General features: G+C 41.5%; 1 protein-coding gene across 1 annotated transcript; it reads right to left on the minus strand.

Moving 5' to 3' along the window:
• Positions 1–54: 54 nt before the first annotated feature.
• COMMD4 (COMM domain containing 4) lies at positions 55–7515 on the minus strand. Its single transcript, XM_074296942.1, has 8 exons — positions 6977–7515; positions 6191–6262; positions 4073–4138; positions 3476–3515; positions 2529–2648; positions 1870–1950; positions 883–1059; positions 55–415 (listed from the first exon to the last, which is right to left on the minus strand). Exons 1-8 carry the CDS (start codon positions 6977–6979, stop codon positions 375–377), a joined length of 600 nt encoding a protein of 199 aa, XP_074153043.1. The 5' UTR covers positions 6980–7515; the 3' UTR covers positions 55–374.
• Between the last annotated feature and the right edge of the window lie 14932 nt (positions 7516–22447).

A 22447-nucleotide genomic window follows, 5' to 3' on the forward strand; every position in this document is an offset into this window, starting at 1 on the left:
ATGGAATCTTTTCTTGTCCACATTAGAGGGATGATACCATCTCACAAAGGCATACACAAGCTTAGTGACAACATTTATTCCTTCTGCCTTTCAGTAAAAAGGTACAAAATTGGGGTGAGGTGGTGGTTCAGATGGACATCAGGAAGGCACCTTAGAAGGTTCCCAACCCACCCAGGTTCTTTTGCTGAGCTCTCTGGGACTGAGCTGCCCTGAAAATGAGGGCCAACCACAGCCGGGTCTGTTGGGAGACCGCGAATGGGTATTACAGACAGAGGGAAGGGCACGAGCTCAAACACTGAAGAGAGACTGACCAGTGAGGTCTGAGCAGAGCCAGCCCCACTCCTCGGCTTCCTCTTCTTGCTGTCTGATAGCTTTCAGCTCAGGGAACCCATCAAGGCTTGTGCTTGTTTGAGTTCTGAAAGACACAGAGATACAGGTTAGGAGAAAGGGAAAGAGCTAGGAAGAGGAGCAGGGATGCTGGATCTTAGAGGTTGAAGCAATGGGGGGAGGTTGCAAGGAAGCAAAGAGCATGGTTGCTACTTAAAAGAAGAATGAGCTAGCTCAGGAGGCAGTAAGTCTTCCCTGAAGGACATGCAAGGCAAGGCTGCATGTCTATTTGATGGGTATACCATAGAGGGAATTAGCATAGTACTGTGGAAAAAAATTGGCTTTCAAGCCCGAGGACCTCAGTTCAAGGCTTATCTTGGATGCTTACTATCTATGTGACCTGGAACAAATCATCCAATCTTCCTAAGGCTCATTTTTCTCACCTATAAAATGAGGAGGCTGAGGGCCTTTCCTTCTAAAATTCTTGTTCAGCTATGAATTGGACTAGACCATCTTTGGAATTCTATGACTGTCTTCAATCTCCTTCCCCCTTACCTGACAACAGAACTTGGAACTTTTTCACGGACAGCGTCATGGCGATGGGCTCCGCTAGACCCACTGGGTCACGCCGCACATCCAGCCTCAGGTGCACCTCAGGCTCATGAACTTGGCGGAGCTGGCTGGAGCTAACTGTGTAGTCCACACGCCAGCCAACACTATCCAGTCTGCTCACTGTGGGCAAGGAGGCAGAGCTTTAAAGACCTTATTTATCACCAAGAACCACCAGGGATCCCAGTTCTGCCAATAATTCCTATGAAAAAGTCACATAACTTGTCCAGAACTCCCAACTATTAACTATCTATTCAATGGGGAGGAAAATGCATTAAACAAGCAATTATCAAATATCTTCTATATACAAAGTACAATGTAAGGAATATAAAGACAAAAATGAAAGTTTCTGCAAATTGGTCAATAATTCTTGTCTGGTCACCGTGCACAGCAGCTATGAGGATTAAATGAAGTTCTGGGTTTAAAAGAGTTTTGAAAGTGACACAAATTGAACAGAAGTCAGAGTCATCATCCCCATCCTTTGTAACCTGGTTCGAGGCCAGCCTCCTCCAGGAAGACTTCTTTGATTGCGTCAGCCATAGTATGTCTTCTACCATCCTTAATAGTCCAAACCACTTTATGACCCCTAGCCTAGCACATATCGTCTGGTATTTCTATGTTTTCACTCGTAACTCTTGGCTTCCCACTACACTTGGGGTGGGGTAGATAGAAGCTCTGGATGTCCAAATTGTCTTAGTTATTTCTTGGGTGGGTACAGGGTTGGGCCACATTATCTCCCAGGCTCTACCTTGGCCTGGACTAAAGTTGTGCTTCCTCCCTCTTCAGTCACAGAATCATAGCGCCAGAGCTGGAAGGAGCCTTAGAAATCACTAAATCCAATATCCTCAGGACCCTAAGCCTCTAGCTCCTCACAAACAGGTCAAAATCCAGGGTTGATCCCAAAGCCATCGGCCTAGTCCCAAGTCAACTTACACCTCAGGCTGCTGGCCTTCAAGCTCTCCTGGAGGGACCCCTGCTTCTCTTCATAGGAACGACACAATCCAGAGGCATGTTCTAGAGTGGAGCAAAGAGAGTGAGGGAGTTAATGACTCAGGAGGGGCAGGGCCAAGAAACAATGATGTGAGACTCAGACAGAAGAAGTTGCAGACTGCCCCCACCCTTATCTTACAGAGGTAAAAGTGAAGGCTCAATCTACAGCCAGAGAGAGGACTGTGGGAACTGAATGTGGATCACAACTTAGCATTCTCACTCTTTTTATAGCTGTTTGCTTGCATTTTATTTTCTTTCTCATTTTCTTTTCCTTTTTGATTTGATTTTTCTTGTGCAGCAAGAGAATTATATAAATAGGTATACATATATTGGACTCAACATATATTTTTACCATGTTTAACATATATTGGATTACTTGCTATCTAGGGGAAGGGGTGGGGAGAAGGAGGGGAATGGGAACACAAAGTTTTGCAAGGATTAATGTTGAAAAATTATCAATGCATATCTTTTGAAAATTAAAAAGCTTTAATAAAAGAAAAAGAAGAAAAAAGTGAAGGCTGAGAGAAGATGGGTTACAGGCTCCCGCAGCCCACCAAAGGGACATCCCCAATGCCTCCCCTCACCCACCCCACCCTCCATACCTTTGGGGAGCCCCAGCTGCTGCAGCTCACTGGAAAGGGACTCACTGTCCACGTTGTGTTTGGCTGCGCTGGACAGGATGAAGCTGAGCACCGCGACGGTGGCCTTGACATCTCCAGATTCTGGAGAAGCGGAGAGACATGGAAAAGTTGCCCAGAACTTCCCACACCTTATCCTGGCCTAGATCTTGGGACAGGAGACGGGGCAGCTCCATCAAAGAACTCACTTCAAGGCACTGGGATGGGGGCTGGGTTCAAATCTTAACTGCTGCTCACAAATAACAAAGTCACAAGCTGAGAGAAACAACTCAGCTTTCCTTGCATATCATTACTGCTCTCTGATTTTTTCATGTGTTTGAGTCCTGTCTCTCTGGCCAGGCTGAAAGCTCTCAGGGCACATGGACAATGTCTCCCTACTTCCATCTCTACCCTTTCCTTTCCCCTTAACTCTGTCAATTATTATATTAGTATTTAATTTTATTTCATATTAACACTTTAATATTAATAATATTAAATGCCATTTAATACTGTTATTTAAGATAAAAGAAAGTGCATCAGTAACTATGTATCTTAAATGTACATATTTGTTTCCATGTTGTCTTTCCCATCAGAAGGGAAGCTTCATGGGGGCAGGAACTGTTTTTTGTCTGTGTTTCCAGAGCTTAGCACAGGACTTGGTGCACAGTAATAGCTTAATTAACATCTGTGGACTGACAATTTGCAAATGAATTTCATTTAGCCAGAAGAGGTAGTATGGCAAGTACAGCATTTGCAAAGTAAACACAAGTTGCCTATTATACATATGTGTGTGTGTGTTTGTGTGTGTGTAAGAGGCTTAGTGTTGGGCTCAGTTGTAAGGGCTAAGGTGATCAGGAAGACTCCTGGGAGGAGGTGACTAAAGTGTGGGAGTATGCAGAAGATATGAATCTGCAGGCAGCATTCAGACTCACCAAACTTAGCGTCAGCTGTAAGTTTCAGGATTTTCTCGAACTGGAAGACATGATATTCTGGTCACTGCCCTGGGTCCCACCCTGGTCCCCATCCCTCTCAAGGTGTGCTGGGAAATCGTTAACTGGCTCTCCAAAAATAAGTATATACAACCCATTATTAAATCTGCATCATTCAACGTTTTGTCCAATGCTTTCTTAAGCCTAGACAATCCCTGGTGGAACGCTTTTGCTGATTTTTCTGAGGGTTACTATTCACACTGAAAATGTAACTTTCAGTTTCCCCAGTTAGAGCTGGATTAAGTCTTTCCCTGATCTGACTTTTTTGGGAAGGCAACTGGAGTTAAGTGACTTGCCCAGGATCACACAGCGAGTACCAGGTGTCTGATGCACTGAGCTACCTCGCTGATTCCACTTGCACCAGTCTAGCTTGTGGACTCTTTCCTCAAGTCCATTCTACCCCTTTGCTTCCTGGTTCCGTGAAAATGTCCTACAGCTGGGCCAGAGGGCCTGAAGTGGATGGAACCGAGTAGCTCTGACCCCCCCCCCCCCGACCCAGAGAACCCTTCAGAACCCCTCCACACCAGGCTGCTGACTCACATCGATCCCCTGTCCCAGCAAGTCTTTCAGAACCTGGCTGCAGATCAGCTTCAACTTGACAGAAGACTGAAGGGAAGCACAGACAGTACATCACTTTGTCATCCACCGTTCACCTGACAAACGAGCTTTAGCCAGCCCTTCTGACCCTGGCTGGCAGGGGGAGGCAAGGCTGCCCCCGTTTTACAGATACAGAATTCAGGGGTCGACAACTGACTTGTTTGTGTTTGTATCCTCAGTTAAAATTTGTGCAGCATCCACCACAAGGGCCGGGCACTGTGCTAGGGGAACTCTCCAGGTGTTTCTATGGACAGGTGATGCAGGACAAATATCAAGAGAGTATTTGCAAGTGATGCCAGGCAGTCAAACACAGGGTGGTTTGGGAGGGAAGGTTAGTAACTGGGGAGATCCCTGCAGATGGCACAGCTGGGCTGCCATGGGGAGGAGGGAGGAGCCACGCAGGAACAGGCTGCGAGAAGCAAAGGAGACGGAGAGAAAGTGTGAGTGTGAGTGTGTGTGAGTGTGTGTGTGAGAGTGAGTGAATGTGTGAGTGAGTGTGTGAATGTGTGTGAGTTTGTAAGTGAGTGAGTATATGTGTTAGTGTGAGTGTGTGTGAATGAGTAAGAGTGTGTGTGAGAGTGAGTGAATGTGTGAGTGTGTGTGAGTGTGTGAATGCGTGTGAGAGTGTGTATGTGAGTTTGTGAATGTGTCAGTGTGTGTGTGAGTGTGTGTGAATGAGTGTGAGTGTCTGTGTGTGTGTATGTGTTAGTGTGTGAGTGTATGTGAATGAGTGTGAGTGTGCGTATGTGTTAGTGTTAGAGTGTATGTGTATGTGAGTGTGTGTGAATGAGTGTGAGTGTGTGTATGTTAGTGTGTGTATGTGAGTGTGTGTGAATGAGTGTGAGTGTGTGTATGTGTTAGTGTTAGAGTGTATGTGTATGTGAGTGTGTGTGAATGAGTGTGAGTGTGTGTATGTGTTAGAGTGTATGTGTATGTGAGTGTGTGTGAGTGAGTGTGTGTATGTGTTAGTGTTAGAGTGTATGTGTATGTGAGTGTGTGTGAGTGTGTGTATGTGTTAGTGTTAGAGTGTATGTGTATGTGAGTGTGTGTGAATGAGTGTGAGTGTGTGTATGTTAGTGTGTGTATGTGAGTGTGTGTGAATGAGTGTGAATGAGTGTGAGTGTGTGTATGTGTTAGTGTTAGAGTGTATGTGTATGTGAGTGTGTGTGAATGAGTGTGAGTGTGTGTATGTGTTAGTGTTAGAGTGTGTGAGTGTGTGAATGAGTGTGAGTGTGTGTATGTGAGTGTGTGTGTATGTTTGTGTGTATGAGTGTGTGTGAATGAGTGTGAGTGTGTATGTTAGTGTGTGTATGTGAGTGTGTGTGAGTGTGTGTATGTTAGTGTGTGTGTATGTGAGTGTGTGTGAATGAGTGTGAGTGTGTGTATGTGTTAGAGTGTATGTGTATGTGAGTGTGTGTGAATGAGTGTGAGTGTGTGTATGTGTTAGAGTGTATGTGTATGTGAGTGTGTGTGAGTGTGTGTATGTGTTAGTGTTAGAGTGTATGTGTATGTGAGTGTGTGTGAGTGAGTGTGTGTATGTGTTAGTGTTAGAGTGTATGTGTATGTGAGTGTGTGAATGAGTATGTTAGTGTGTGTGTATGTGAGTGTGTGTGAATGAGTGTGAGTGTGTGTATGTGAGTGTGTGTGAATGAGTGTGAGTGTGTGTATGTGTTAGTGTGTGTGTATGTGAGTGTGTGTGAATGAGTGTGAGTGTGTGTATGTGTTAGTGTGTATGTGAGTGTGTGTGAATGTGTGTGTGTGTGTGTGTGTGTGTGTGTGTGTGTGTCAGTGTGTGTGTGTGTGTGTGTGTGTGTGTGTGTGTGTCCAGCAGAGGACACAGAGCACGGGAGGGAGAGGAGCGTCCAGGGAAGCCGACCGGCACCAGCTTGTGGCTAAGCATCAGAGGTTAGATTCTGCCGCCCACCCATTTCCAGTCAGGGAGACTGAGACCAGAGAACTGGCCACTGGGGTTCGGGTTTCAGGGAGAGGCCGCCCCCGTATGACGTCATACCCTTCCCTCCCACACCCTCAGGCATCCCTTTTCCTGTGCAAATACTCAACAATCTTGGCCAAAGTGCTGATCTCTGCCAGGACCCAATCCGGACAGTCCAGGTCGCCACAGAACCGGAACCTCTGGAAAGGGAAGAAGGAAAGGTCTCCTCAGCGGAGGGAGGAAAGCTGAAGGCAGCTGAAGGAGGAGGGGAGGGAGCAGACTCCCTTCTGTCACTGAGAACCGGCCCAACCCACCCCCCTCAGCCCCGTCGGGGGTCCCCGAAGACCCCCGAGCTGGAGCCGCCCGAGGCCTGCCCAGCTTCTCCCCGCTCTAGAACAGCATTGTCCCCTGAGTTAGAATCAGGCCCCGAGGGGCGGGACTGGGCCCGGTTCCCGCATCTGTGAGGGGAGCAGCGGAGGAAACGGCGGGTCGGGTGGCTTTGCCAGGAACATGCCAATGGGGGCCGGACGTGACTAAGTACAACCCCCTAAATGTAGTAACAATAATGAAGTGTGCACGTGACCCGCTGCGCCCCCCGTGGGGCAGAACTGGCGAGGTTCGGGGTCCCCCTGGGAGCACCTGGAGGCCCGTTAGACCGACGGAGAAGAGAACTGAACGTCCAGGGCTCTCCAGCGTCAGGTAGAGGGGGCGCCTGGGCTCCGGCCGGGACGCTCATCGCTGGCCGGGGGTCAGGCTCCTTCCAGTCAGGCTCAGAGCTGGCGGGCCTCCCTCCCCCGCGGGGGCGCGCCTCCCTCCCCCCTCCCCGCCCCATGCGAACACGCGGGCCCGCGCGAATGGGGGGGAGCTGCGGGCCCGGCTGAGAGACCCTCGTGCTCCCCTCGTGCTCCCCTCACCATTCTGCAGCCTGGGCCCGGGCCGGACGCCCCGGGGACGCCCCCAGCCCAACCTCCTCCTCCTCCTCCTCCTCCTCCTCTTCCTCCAGGAGCCGGGTCAGCTGACGCCGAAGCGCTTCACGTGACGCTGACCCGGGACCGCCCGGAGGCGGGGCCAGAGCCGCCCAGCCCCCCCCCCCCCCGGCTCCTCCCTGGATGCTGGACCCCGAAGGGAGGGGGCAGGGAGGAGGCTGCTCCGCTCCGCTCCGCTCCCCTCCCCCGCGGCTTCCTCATGAAACCCAGGGCTTCATTTCGGTGTCTCCCGCGTTCGCAGCCCCCGCCGCCGAGGCCTGAGATCTGCGCCGGTCCCCGTCGGGGACAGAACGTGGAGGCTCCGCGCCGCGCCGCTGGTGCCCGGAGCCGGAGAGCGGGGCCGCCGAGGGGCAGCGTCTGCCGTGAGCGGGCCGCAGTGCGGGGGCTGACCCTGTCCGAGAGTAACGGGCGTGAGGGAGGCCGCGCTCCCTGAGACCGGAGTCTCCTCCCGCACCGCTGTGTGAGGCGGAGACCTTCAGCCGGAAGCCGCCTTAGGGAGCGTCTAAACCCCCCTCCCTTCCCGCCAGTTCTCTTATTTTTTTAAACAATGTTTATTTTCTCTTCCTCCAATAAAAAGAAAGTTAAACCCTCGTATTAATTATGCATAGTCATATTTACATATGCAAATTCACATATCATCCATGTCCAAAACCATGTGTCCGATGCGGCCGTTTAAGGCCCTCGTCTCTCCTAATGGCGGCCACTTCGAATCCCGGCCCTGACCCGGAGTGGGAGAGGGGACGCGGCAAAAAGGAATTTAACTAAGATGGAACCTAAGGAACTCCATCTCAGTTTGAAATAATATAATATAATGAAATTAATTATAGATTATTTTAATTAAATATATTATTAATTATATATTATATGATTGATAATCATATAATATAATGAAATATAGTTTGGTGAATGAGGGCCATTATATCAATGCTTATTTTTTTACCTCATAAAATGCTCATTTTTTTACCTCAGCTCATCGAGCTGATCTCTTTGAAGCCGTTAATTGTCCATAATGTACATCTCCCCTCTATCCTGTTTATACAAAAGGCAGATCTGCAGACAGGTCACATGTATCTTTTTTTTTTTTAATTACAGTTTTTTATTTTCAAGATACATGCACAGATAATTTCCAACACTGACTCTTGCAAAACCTTGTGCTCCAGAATCTTTTCTTCCCTTCCTCTCACCCCTTCCCCTCCTATTGGCAAGTAATCCAATATATGTCAAACGTGCAATTCTTCTATACGTATTTCCACATTTATCATGCTGCACAAGAAAAATCAGATCAAAAGGGGGAAAATGAGAAAGAAAACAAAAAAATGGTGAAAATGCTATGTCACGATCCACAGTCCCCACGATCCTTCTTTTAGATGCAGATGTTCCTCTCCATCACAAGTCTATGGGAACTGGCGGCCCGAATCACTCATTGTGGACAAGAGCCACGTCCCCCAAAGTTGACCCGGGCACAGTGTTCTCCTGTTCTACTCACTTCACTTAGTGTCAGCTCATGTAAGTCTCTTTAAGCAGTCATCCTGCTGATCGTTTCTTATTGAATAATACTATTCCATAACATTCAATGTATCTCTTTAAAGCAGGTGTTTCTTAAGTATAAGTTTGTTTCCTATGTTTCCACGTATTCTTTTATCTTGTTGGAATATCCAATCAGAATAAAGAAATCATTTCCTTTAATTTTTGTTTTTCTATATATAAAAGAAACCTCAAAGTAAAATCCAGCTTGGGTTGTAGATAGTATGGCTCATCCCCCTGGCCGACAAATTGAAAATCTTTTGATGGAATTTTTTCTCTTGACTTCTGTGACTTGTCCAAAATCCCATCAGGAAGCGAAACCTGAGTAAGCAGAGGTCCTCATACAGGCCTCTTCCCACTACAGGAGGCTTTCTCTTCCTATAGATTGCTCACACGTGCATGCACATAGAACCCGCCTGTGTAAATCCTGTTCAGCTCTGCTACCTGGACACTTCCCAAAATGGATCCTCCTGAATTCAAGGCTGGTGCTCTATCCACTGCGCCACCTAGCTGCCCCCATAGTGAATAATTCTTGATGGAAGGATATGGACTATGAGAGAAATGTGAGAGAAAATATGAGGACCGTTTTATAGTGCATAAAAAGATGGTTTTCAGGACTTTATAAATGACGAACAAAATGAGCAGAACCAGAAGAACAATCCATACAAAACTGTGAAAACGAACAACTTGGAAAGCTGTAAGAATTATGATTGATAAGACTGTTTCATTTCAAAGTAATGGATTTAAGGGTGCAGATTTTGTGTGTAAGTCATTCAAGGGAATTGTATTATATAATTATCAAATTTATTTCACAAAATGTATTTTCTTTTTAATCAGGTGGAGGAAGAAAGAAAATAGATTTATTTTTTCTTATTTTTTTTAACATAAGTTTTATTTTCATGTTACATTTTATAGATTATTTCCATTTCCTGAGAGATTGTTTCCCCAGAGCAGGGACCTTTTTTTTTTTTTTTTTTTTTTTTTTAACCTTTCTTTATATTATAGTGCTTAGCACAGTGCTGATGTATAGTAGGGTCTTAATGAATAGTTGCTGATTTGGAGGATGAATTGGAGTGGAGACATTTAAGGAAGGAGACAATTAGGAAACCATTGTAATAATCTAAGCAATAGTCTCCTCAAGGCTGCTGTGATGGGATTTCTCTAGAGAGAGATTGCCCAGTTTCACAGGCAATTTGTTTTGTGGGAAGAAGCTCTGTATTACCAATATGATAACTTGTACATTTGAGAAGTCATGTAAAAGATATCAGCCATGAAATATATGCTTGAAAAAGCTGGCAGCCAGCCAGATTGCAAAACAAGGGAGAAAATGCCTGTGTATAGCACTAATGCTTGGGAAATGTTAAAAGATGAAGGTCTCTAGAAAAATGGATATTTCTCTGCTCTTGCTCCCTACCTCCCACCTCCTGTTATTTTTTAATTTTATTTTTCATTTATTCCCTATTGCCTTTTAAAAATGGTTTTATTTAATATTTTGTTTTTACCCAATTACCTTTAAAAACAGTTTTTAACATTCATTTAAAAAATTTTGAGTTGCAAATTTTCTCTCTCCATCCCTAGCTTCCTTTTGAGAAGGCAAGCAAATTGATATAGATTATACACATGCAGTCCTGAAATATTTTCACATTTGCCATGTTGTAAAAGGAAACCCAGACAAAAGAATAAGAAAAATAAAGTTTTAAAAACATACTTTGATAGGCATTCAGACTCCATCAATTCTTTCTTTAGAGGAGGACAGCATTGTTCATCATACATTTTAGGAATTATCTTGGGTCACTAAATTGAGAATAAATAAGTCATTCACAATTGATCATCTTCATTATTTTGCTGTTATAGGTTTTTCCGAGAGCATCCTGCCCATCATTTTTTATACAACAATAATATTCCATCCTAATCATTGGCAATTTATTCAACCATAGTGAATAATTCTTTTTTTTTTTTTTTTTTTTTTTTTTTTGAGGCTGTGGTTAAGTGACTTGCCCAGGGTCACACAGCTAGGAAGTGTTAAGTGTCTGAGACCAGATTTGAATTTGGATCCTCCTGAATTCAAGGCTGGTGCTCTATCCACTGCGCCACCTAGCTGCCCCCATAGTGAATAATTCTTGATGGAAGGATATGGACTATGAGAGAAATGTGACTAAGGGGTTGAGGACTAGTCTGAGAATCAGGCTTCAGTTGAAGCCTCTGATACAGAAAGCTGAGTAAAAATTTATCCAATCTTTCAACTCTCTCGAATTATAAATTACTCAGGAAAATGCAGGTAGGTGGTGTGCTGGACATGAAGTCAGGAAACCCTGAGATCAAATCAAAACACTTATCAGCTGTATCACCTAATTTCAGTCTGTCTCATCTGTAATTAGAGATAATAACATCTCTCTCCTAGCATTCTTGTGAGGATAAAATGAGACAATATTTAGAAAGCAGCATAAAAAAACTAGCAATAATTATTATTATAATTTCCACACTGATAAAGAAAAGAAAAGAATATTACAGGATGAAAAGTGTGGATGGCTTTTAGTCTTCACTGTTGAATATTTTTGAGGAGTTCACAGACTCATGAAGTATTTTAATATGTAGGTTTAGCAAAAATTTGTATTTCTTCTTTTAGGAATCATTCAAGGAAGATTCAGGGAAAATGGTGGACTAGGTCAGTAAATTTCTTTCTTTTTTTTTTGTTATTTAAAAATTTTTTTAATTTTATAATTATAAATTTTTTGACAGTATATATGCATGAATAATTTTTTTAATAACATTATTCCTTGTATTCATTTTTCCAAATTTTCCCCTCCCTCCCTCTAGTCCCTCCCCTAGATGACAGGCAATCCCATACATTTTACATGTGTTACAATATAACCTAGATACAATATATGTGTGTAAATCCAATTTTCTTGTTGCACATTAAGTATTAGATTCCGAAGGTATAAGTAACCTGGATAGATAGACAGTAGTGCTAACAATTTACATTCACTTCCCAGTGTTCCTTCTCTGGGTGTAGTTGTTTCTGTCCATCATTGATCAACTGGAAGTGAGTTGGATCTTCTTTATGTTGAAGATACTCACTTCCATCAGAATACATCTTCATACAGCATTGAAGTGTACAGCGATCTTCTGGTTCTGTTCATTTCACTCAGCATCAGTTGATGTAAGTCTCTCCAAGCCTCTCTGTATTCCTCCTGCTGGTCATTTCTTACAGAGCAATAATATTCCATAACCTTCATATACCATAATTTACCCAACCATTCTCCAATTGATGGACATCCATTCATCTTCCAGTTTCTAGCTACAACAAAAAGAGCTGCTACAAACATTTTGGCACATACAGGTCCCTTTCCCCTCTTTAGTATTTCTTTGGGATATAAGCCCAATAGTATCACTGCTGGATCAAAGGGTATGCACAGTTTGATAACTTTTTGGGCATAGCTCCAAATTGCTCTCCAGAATGGCTGGATTCTTTCACAACTCCACCAACAATGTATCAGTGTCCCAGTTTTCCCACATCCCCTCCAACATTCCTCATTATTTGTTCCTGTCATCTTAGCCAATCTGACAGGTGTGTAGTAGTATCTCAGAGTTCTTAATTTGCATTTCTCTGATCAGTAGTGATTTGGAACACTCATATGAGTGAATATAATTTCAATTTCATCATCTGAGAATTGTCTGTTCATATCTTTTGACCATTTATCAATTGGAGAATGGTTTGATTTCTTATAAATTAGGGTCAGTTCTCTTTATATTTTGGAAATGAGTAGGTCAGTAAATTTCAAGCTCTCCAGATTTTCCCACAAAAACATAAAGAACGGAAAAATAGAACAGATGTGAAATATTTTATAAGAAAAACAGATTTGCACTATTGATCAGAGAAATGCAAATTAAGACAACTCTGAGGTATCATTACACACCTGTCAGATTGGCTAAGATGACAGGAACAAATAACGATGAATGTTGGAGGGGCTGTGGGAAAACTGGGACACTGATGAATTGTTGGTGGAGTTGTGAAAGAATCCAACCATTCTGGAGAGTAATCTGGAATTATGCCCAAAAAGTTATCAAAATGTGCATGCCCTTTGACCCAGCCATACTACTACTGGGCTTATACCCCAAGGAACTACTAAAGAAGGGAAAGGGACCACCTGTATGTGCCAAAATGTTTGTGGCAGCCCTTTTCATAGTGGCTAGAAGCTGGAAGATGAATGGATGTCCATCAATTGGAGAATGGTTGGGTAACTTAAGGTATATGAATGTTATGGAATATTATTGTTCTATAAGAAATGACCAACAGGAGAAATACAGAGAGGCTTGGAGAGACTTACATCAACTGATGCTGAGTGAAACGAGCAGAACCAGAAGATCATTATACACTTCCACAATGATACTGTACGAGGATGTATGCTGATGGAAGTGAATTTCTTCAACATAGAGAAGAGCTAATCCAATTCCAATTGATTAATGATGGACAGAACCAGCTACATCCAGAAAAGGAACACTGGGAAATGAGTGTAAACTGTTATTTTTACCTTCTGAATCCAATTCTTCCTGTGCAACAAAAAATTTGGTTCTACACACATATATTGTATCTAGAATATACTGTAATATATTTAACATATATAAGACTGCTTGCCATCTGGGGGAGGGGGTTGGGGGAGGAAGGGAAAAAATCTGAATAGAAGTAAGTGCAAGGGATAATGTTGTAAAAAATTACCCATGCATATGTACTGTCAAAAAAATGTTATAATTATAAAATAAAATAAAAATTAAAAAAAAAAAGAAAAGAAAAACAGATTTGGAGAACAGATCAGGAAGAGAAAGTATAAGAATTGGACTACTTGAAAGCTATGACTAAAAAAAGAACATTGACACAATAATGCAAGAAATAATCCAAGAAAATTGTCCTAGAATGATAGAACATAAGGGGACAGTAGAAATAGAAAGAAAATCCCACTAATCACTATCTCAAAGAGATCCTACAAAGAAAATACATAGGAATATTATTGCCAAATTTTGAAATCCCCAGATCAAAGAGAAAACTGCAAAAAACATGAAAAAAAAACAACAATTCAAATATGCTGGAGCTACAGTTAGAATTATACAGGACTTAGCAGCAGCCACAATAAAAGACTGCAGGTCTTAGAATCGTACATACCGGCAATCAAAGGAACTAGGCCTGTAGTCAAAAATATTGTATCCAGCAAAATTATTTTTTAAAAAAATGAACATACAAAGAACTTGCGGCTTTTCAGGACTTTCTTTTTTCTTTCTTTTTTTTTTTTTTTTTCTCCTGAGGCTGGGGTTAAGTGACTTGCCCAGGGTCACACAGCTAGGAAGTGCTAAGTGTCTGAGACCAGATTTAAACTAGGGTCTTCCTGAATTCAGGGCTGGTGCTCTATCCACTGCGCCACCTAGATGCCCCCTTTTTCAGGACTTTCAACCAAACCTCAACTTTATTGGAAAATTTAACATACAAGAGCCAGTATCCAAGATTAATTTTAAGGAAATCAACATGGACAGATTATTTATTTATTTTTACATGGAAATGTATAACATTGTAATACCTCAGTTTTCCTAAATTATACTACTTCAGTTTCTCTGCCTCGGTTTCCCTGAATTAGTATGCTATGGCCACCCCCTCTTCCTGGTCATTAGGACTGAGAGAATTGGGGCCTTGAAACTCTGGCCACTCTCATAAAACTCCAGATGACTTATCTCAACTGCCTGGATTATACTCACTATCTTTTTGGCCCAGACTTCCTGTCTCCTGCTCAACCACCTTCTTAACTCCCAACCTGTCAGAATTTTAAAAGTTATGGTTTTTCTTGGAATTCCCACTCACCCAGTGCTCTGCCCCACCTTGCTTTTGTTTCCCTGATAGCTGGAGCCCTATAAAAGTCTCTGGAATTACTTGCTCATTGCTGGATGCTTTGAGACAAGAGTCCCATCCAGCCAGCTGGGAGGCTGGCTATGGGTCCTGCCATTAGTCCAAATTCTCTATTTTTAACATATTAAAAACTAATCTCTGCCTTGCCTCAGTTTCTCTGGCATTACACTATATGTTTAAAATTGACATCAGTTGTTGGATAGCTAAAAAGAAAGATTGGGGCAGAATTGAGTATGATCTGATTTTTGATGTAATAAGACACTGTGGTCCCTTGATCTTTGTGGGGGAAAGGGGAAACAGGGTCAGAAAATCCTGAATCTCCTGACAACTCCTCCCTATCTTTTTACTTGCCCTAGGGGAAACTCCTAAAATAATCTCCACCTTAAATTCACTTGAAAATCCTGGCTTCAGGAATAATCCCCACCCATTATTGACCTAGAAATTATTTCCTCATTTCATCTGGAGATCACTCTAGGCCATAGAAAACTAAATAAAATTGAACTCTGTACCCCACATCATTGCTACCTTCCAATCAAGAGCTCACTGTGAACTGCTCAGGGAAAATAAACCCTTTTTGCCAAAACTTCACTTGGAGACTGAGACTGCGAATTCTTTCCTAAAACCTGCTACACTGATCTGGGGTCTCCCAAATGCTGGTAGGGTGTCTTGCCCCTCAATAACTTTAAAAAGCAAAACTCTCTAGAAAAAAGTAAAAATAGTAATTATGCTATACGCCTGATCTGGTTCTGCTCATTTCACTTAAATAAATTCATATAAGTCTCTCCAGGTCTCCAGGAGGTTCAGAGGAAGAATAGACACAGAGGCATTAGAGGAGGGAGGAAAGCCTACTCATGTAGGGAAATAAGCATATATACATATATATATATAATGAAGGCTATAGCAAAATTTATAAATAAGGAGGAAAAGGGAATAAAATAAGGTAAAGTACAGAATAGAATGTAGATTTATGGCAATGGAACAAGGTATGTACATTAATGGGCAAGGGATAAAGTTTAAGAGTGGAGGTACAGAAGGGTGTTTAGATTAATTGGAATTCATCCCATTTGTAGATGAATGGGAACAGTTTAAAAAGGAAAGGAAAGGACCAGGAATGAGGTGAGATTAAATAAGGCAAATTAAGGAGCAGAATTAAAATAGAAGAGTTATCAGGGATAGGAAATAAGAGATATACAGAAATACAAAAATAAGGATCAGGAATAGAATTTACCAGAAAAAAAAAAGTAAGGTTTGTAATTATTGATTTTAGACAAAATCAAACTTAAAGACTTAATCAAGAGAAAGCTACATTACATCAGCCATATTATTGTTTTAGATACATATTTACATACGGTAAATGCATATTACATATATATGTGTGTGTGAGAATATGGGGTTATGTATGCATGTAGATCTATGTATGTGTTTATATATATATATATGTATGTGTGTGTGGGTCTGTGGGTGGGTGTGAATATGTGTGTGAATATATGTATGTAAAAATATATCTGTGCTTAGCTGTAGCTGTTGTGCCACAGTTCTCTTTTAATGTCCTGACCCAGTTTCTCTAATTGTTCAATTCAGTTATTCTGCCTCAATGGTATAGCCATTCCCTTTTAATGTTAGGATAAAGGTCTTATATCTTAGACCTTAGGCTATAGTCATTGGCTTTTAACGTTTGATGGGATAAAGGTCTTTATCCATTTTGGACAACATTAGAATATTAGGAGCCTCTCTAGTACCTCCCATTAGGTCAGCCCCATGCAGGTACCTCCCCCATTATGTCATTGTTTTTGTTACCCCATAAAAGAATGCTGTATCCGATATTCAGGGCTGGATTCTTTGAGACTATAGTCTGGTTCAGCCCTGGGACCAACCATAGATCCATTTGGTCCCAGTAAATATCTCCATTTAACAAATTCTGTATTGAATACTCTTTAATCTCTATCTTGCTCAATTTCTCCAGCATTACAGTAGCCGGCTTAGGGGAAGTAGGGGCAGGAAGAAGAGAAAAAAAGAAAAAGTGCTCAGTAGAGAACAAAAGAATAATCTACAAGGAAGAAAAGATGGATAATCATGAATGTAATTTCTTCTACTATTATATATGCTTTATTGAAATGGAAATTTATTGTTATATATTTTGAATTCTTTCTGATCTGCTGGGTACATGACAATGTTTTGTTTTTCTAATTTTCCTTTTCTGTCTTTTTTCTATTCTGTTTTTAATTATTTTGTATTTAGTTCAATAAATTAAAAAAAAAAAAAGAATCATTCAAATACTTTGACAATTTCTTCAATGAGGAACACTGTTCTTTTAAGAATGTAAAAAATCCTTGACCTTTATAAAATATATTTATAGGATCCAGAGCTGGAAGGAAATTCACAGGTCATCTAATCAAATTCCCACATTTTACACTTAAGTAAATTGAGGCTTTTGGAGATTGTGACTTGCCCGAGGACATTCAAGTGGCAACCAGAGACAGTATTGGAACTCTGCTCCTTTGACTCCAAAATCAATATTTCTTGTACTGCACCACACTGTACAATATTTACTTGAATAAATCTGTGATTTTATGATTCAATGGATATGAGCAGTGTTCTTCAAACTTTTTAAATAGGGGGCTGTAAGGGTCCTAGTAGGTCAGGCAAGAGAAATTGAGATGTAAGTGGATCCCTGGATATGCTTAAGAGTTGAGTACTTAGGGACTTCCTTCGTGGGTAGTACCTCCACCCATGGTGGGAACCTAGATCTCACTCTGAAGTCTTGGTCAAGTTTGGGATGTAACCTTCATCGTTGATTGGCTTGTGTCTGTGACCTCATTGACTCTAAGCTCTGGACAGGAAAAGCTCTTCCTTTTTCCCCCTTTACCACCTGGGGACTGGACTGGGAGGTCACTACTAAGGTAGGTGCAGGAGGTCATAGAGTAGATGTGATTTACGGGAATAAAGTTTAAGATTGCTCATCTAAACTCTCGGGTGCTCTGTTGTGCTTCAAACTACTTCCATATGAGATAGTAGTCGGAGGATTCTGATGACCTCAAAACAGAGGTAAGATTCATAGTATATTTACCAGATTTTCTCTGGTAAGCCTAGGAATAAGGACAGATTAGCATTAGTTAGGAGAGTATAAACCCTAACAGGGGGCCAGTTCACTGTCCCTCAGACTGTTGGAGGGCTGGACTATAGTAAAAAAAACTCACATTGTCTCCGCCCCTCAGCCCATTTGCCATAACCTGCATAAACATCCTCAGCAGCAGCATCTGGCCCCAGGGGCTGTAGTTTGAGAACCGGTGGATATGAGTATCTCCTACAACCACATAAATTTATATTGCTAGTTTTATCTAAGCTGGCTGCTTTTTTTTTCTTTCCACTTTTGAGATGTAACTCAGAGGTCAAACCTTTTTGCACAAGATCTCTCTCTGGTTTACAGAGATATTGCTTTTTGTTGTAAAAATAAACCCTTGTTGTAAAAATAACCCTTTTCTTTATTTAGCAGGATGAATTTGTTAGCTAATCACTGAAGCATGCACAGAGATTTTCTATCTGCTTCTAATCCAAACCCATGGAAACTTCTGCCCATTAATGCCTGAAGGGTTGATACTGGGTAATGATGGAAATTCTAATTGATGGAAAGACATCATCACTCGGGAGGTGTGGAGCTGGGACTGAAATGTATACAAAGAGATGACAATTTTTCTTATTCTTTCCTTTGCAGCTTTGAAGAGGCAACCGGCCTTGAGCTGCCAGATGAAGGACAGGGCACTGGACTGCTTCATTTTCCTACCTGGCTGCCATGTGTCAGTGAACACATGGTGCCCGTTTACTTTGTTATCCATCTTGGGCAAATGAATATTCTGAGAAGGGAATACCCAGCTGACCTGGGGAGTTAAGGAGGTCTCAGTAGAGGTGTGGCCAATGACTGGAAGGGGTAGCAATGCCCACCAGAATGGTAATGGCTGACAGTGGGCAATCCCTGCAAGTGGATGTGGAATCATGAACTTGTAACTGCTTTGGGAAGTGAGACTCCTAGTGGCAGAGAATAGTGCCAGCTGCTGACAGAACAGAGGCACTGACCCACGGTGGTCCCTGCTGCTGGACTTCCTTTCCAGCAGGTAAGGAGATTGTTTCCCCTGTAGAGTCTCAGAGTTTCTCTGGTTCAACTTTCATCTTGCTAAGTGGTCATTCAAGCTTTATTTCAATCAATCATCAATCAACATTTATTAAGTACCTACTATATACCAGTCCTTAGTGTGAAGACTTGGGTAGAGACCATATTAATAAGAGTGTAAAACAGATTGAGATTGGGGATCAATGCAGTGACACAACTTTATCTCTTGGCAGAAATAGTGGATGAGAAGTGCAGAAGGCACAGAACCCAGCATTGATTTAACCAGACCTGGTGCCTCAGGCCTATAATTCCATCAAAGAGGCTGAGACTGGTGGAACTAGAGCTTCTGAGCTGCAGCTGGCTAAAGTTGATGGAATGTTTGCACTAAATTCAGTATGAAAGTAGTGAGCCCTTGGCACAAGAGTGCCAGAGAGGAAAACCAGCTCAGGTTGGAAGCAATCAGGTCAAAGCTACCCCAGCATGAGTGGAACGAGCTAGTGAGTGGCCCCTCTATTTCCAGCCTTGGCCAGATAGGGAGACCTAATATTTAAAAAAAGAAAAAAAGAAAGAAAAAAGGAAGGAGAGGAAGAAGGGTGAAAGAAAGGTGGCAACAAAAATATCAATAAACCTTTCTATCTATTCCAGGGGGAAAAGTCGAGAAATCTAGTATAGCATTCTCCTTGCCTTCACAACTAGAATTCTAGTTAGAGGGTTCTTAACTTTCCATCTGGTGAAACTATGATCTCCTTAGAACCATGTTTTTAAATATTTGAAAGAAATGTTAAATATATTTTTTCCTTCCCAAACTGAGGAACCCTTCGAAATCTGAAACAAATGCCAGTTGAACATCCATCCTCCATCACAACAATCTTTTCTTTTCTTTTTTTAATTAATTTTATAATTATAATTTTTGACAGTATATATGCATGAGTAGTTTTTTTTTTAAAACATTATCCCTTGTATTCATTTTTCCAAATTTTCCCCTCCCTCCCCTAGATGACAGGCAATTCCATACATTTTACATGTGTTACAGTCTAAACTAGATACATGGTGTACACTTTTATGTATTTAAAAACCATTTCAGAGTTTCCATGACAGAAAAAAAAAAAGCAAACTCCTGTTCTAGAGCTACAGTTTTAAATCCAAACTGCAGGTTCTTCTGGTTCTATTCATTTCATTCAGCATCAGTTGATGTAATCTCTCCAAGCCTCTCTGTATTCGTCCTGCTGGTCATTTCTTACAGAGCAATAATATTCCATAATATTCATATACCACAACTTACCCAACCATTCTCCAATTGATGGACATCCATTCATTTTCTAGTTTCTAGCCACTACGAAAAGAGCTGCCACAAACATTTTGGCACAAACAGGTCCCTTTCTCATACAAGAATATTTTCTTTGGGTTCCCACAGCTGCTACAAGACTCATATCCTTTAAGCCTCCCGTATCTAACTCGGATCCAGCTAGTGTTATCAACAGTTCTGATGCCCTTTGTCCTGCAACTGGGGATCCTGGATTCTGAATGTCACCAAGGTTGTATTGTCAGCCTCATGGGACTTGGAGATAAGAAAAAGGCTCTCACCTCAGCTTGGGCTATAGGGACCCCGAGGAGCTTTCTTCCCCAGCTCAGAGTCTATGTAATTTTGACTGAGGTCATAGGCTCACATGATCCAGAACTGAACATAATTCCTTAGCCCAATTGACTCCCTCCTAATTTTTGTCTCACACCTGTACTGCTGGAACAAATAAAAGGGAGTGATGGTGAGGAGGGAAGAGAAGGTGGAAAGAAGGGGAGGATAAATTAGTAAAGCTCATTAAGGTAAATTAGTGCAGCTCATTAAGGAGATAACTCACAAAACCACATGGGGACTTTTCCTAATGAAGATCCTTCAGATTTTCTAGTCCCAGGTTCTTTTGCTCTTGTCTTAACCTGTTTTTTTTTGTTTTGGTTTTTTTTTTTTTTTTTTTTTTAATAAATCTGTCACTCTATGGGGTGGCCAGCCTGCATCTTTAGTTAAAGAGCCGACGGATTCCTAACTGGTTTAGCCTGGAAGAGACGAAAGATAAAACAAAAATTAATTGGGAGAAGTCCAAGCATTTCTGGGAAATGCTTCCCTCAGCTGGATATGTTGGGAAAGAGTAACAGGTTTATTTTTTTGTTTTGTTTTTTCTTTTTTTCTTCCCAAAGTACTGTTCAAAACTGCTACATAGTTAGCTAATTGTAGTCACTATCTTCAGAAAAAGGAACTAACTGGAATTGGAGAGAAAAAGAGGATACTTTTGGTACATTCTTGCTATAGAAAGGTAGAACAGCTAGGCTTTGAAGACTGCTTGTGTCCCTTGCTACATATTCACTGACCTGATGAGGATAGAGGTACTTTGGTTCTTAACACTCCTTGCCACTCCACATTGTGTTTTGATAACAATCTAGTCTAAATCCAATGTATTTTATGTATTTAAAAACCATTTCAGAGTTTCCATGACAGAAAAAAAAAGCAAACTCCTGTTCTAGAGCTACAGTTTTAAATCCAAACTGCAGATTTTATGTTGATCTTTGTATTAAGGCTTTGTGAAAACTGATTTTTTATAAGCAGAATTTTGGAAGGACATTCAAATCTGATGTTTTCTTCAGAAGCTTTTGTTAATTTGAAGTTCACAATGGGAGAGAAGTCCTCTGCTCCACCATGTTTTTTATTTTTTTTATTTTTTATTTTTTTTTATTTTTATTTTTTCATGTTTCTTCTTTTTTTTTTTATTTTTTTTTATTTTTGTATTCATTTTTCCAAATTACCCCCCCTCCCTCTATTCCCTCCCCCCGATGACAGGCAATCCCATACATTTTACATGTGTTATAATAAAACCTAGATACAATACATGTGTGTGAATATAATTTTCTTGTTGCACAATAAACATTAGAATCCGAAGGTACATGCAACCTGGGCAGACAGATATTAGTGCTAACAATTTACATTCACTTTCCAGTGTTTCTTCTCTGGGTGTAGCTACCTCTGTCCATCATTGATCAACTGGAAGTGAGTTGGATCTTCTTTATGTTGAAGATTTCCACTTCCATCAGAATACATCCCCATACAGTATTGTTGTTGAAGTGTACAGTGATCTTCTGGTTCTGCTCATTTCACTCAGCATCAGTTGGTTTAAGTCTCTCTAGGCCTCTCTGTATTCCTCCTGCTGGTCATTTCTTACAGAGCAATAATATTCCATAACCTTCATATACCACAATTTACCCAACCATTCTCCAACTGATGGACATCCATTCATCTTCCAGTTTCTAGCCACAACAAAAAGAGCTGCCACAAACATTTTGGCACATATATGACTCTTTCCGCTCTTTAGTATTTCTTTGGGATATAATCCCAGTAGTAGCGCTGCTGGGTCAAAGGGTATGCACAGTTTGATAACTTTTTGGGCATAATTCCAGATTGCTCTCCAGAATGGCTGGATTCTTTCGCAACTCCACCAGCAATGTATTAGTGTCCCAATTTCCCCACATCCCCTCCAACATTTATCATTATTTGTTCCTGTCATCTTAGCCAATCTGACAGGTGTGTAGTGGTATCTCAGAGTGGTCTTAATTTGCATTTGTCTGATCAGTAGTGATTTGGAACACTCTTTCATGTGAGTGGATATAGTTTCAATTTCTCCCTCTGAGAATTGTCTGTTCATATCCTTTGACCATTTATCAATTGGAGAATGGTTCGGTTTCTTATAAATTATGGTCAGTTCTCTATATATTTTGGAAATGAGACCTTTGTCAGAACCTTTGTTTTTAAAAATATTTTCCCAATTTGTTACTTCCCTTCTAATCTTGTTTGCATTAGTATTGTTTGTACAGAAACTTTTTAGTTTGATGTAATCAA

Source organism: Sminthopsis crassicaudata, chromosome 2, assembly GCF_048593235.1.
Source record: "Sminthopsis crassicaudata isolate SCR6 chromosome 2, ASM4859323v1, whole genome shotgun sequence".
Lineage (NCBI taxonomy): Eukaryota > Metazoa > Chordata > Mammalia > Dasyuromorphia > Dasyuridae > Sminthopsis > Sminthopsis crassicaudata.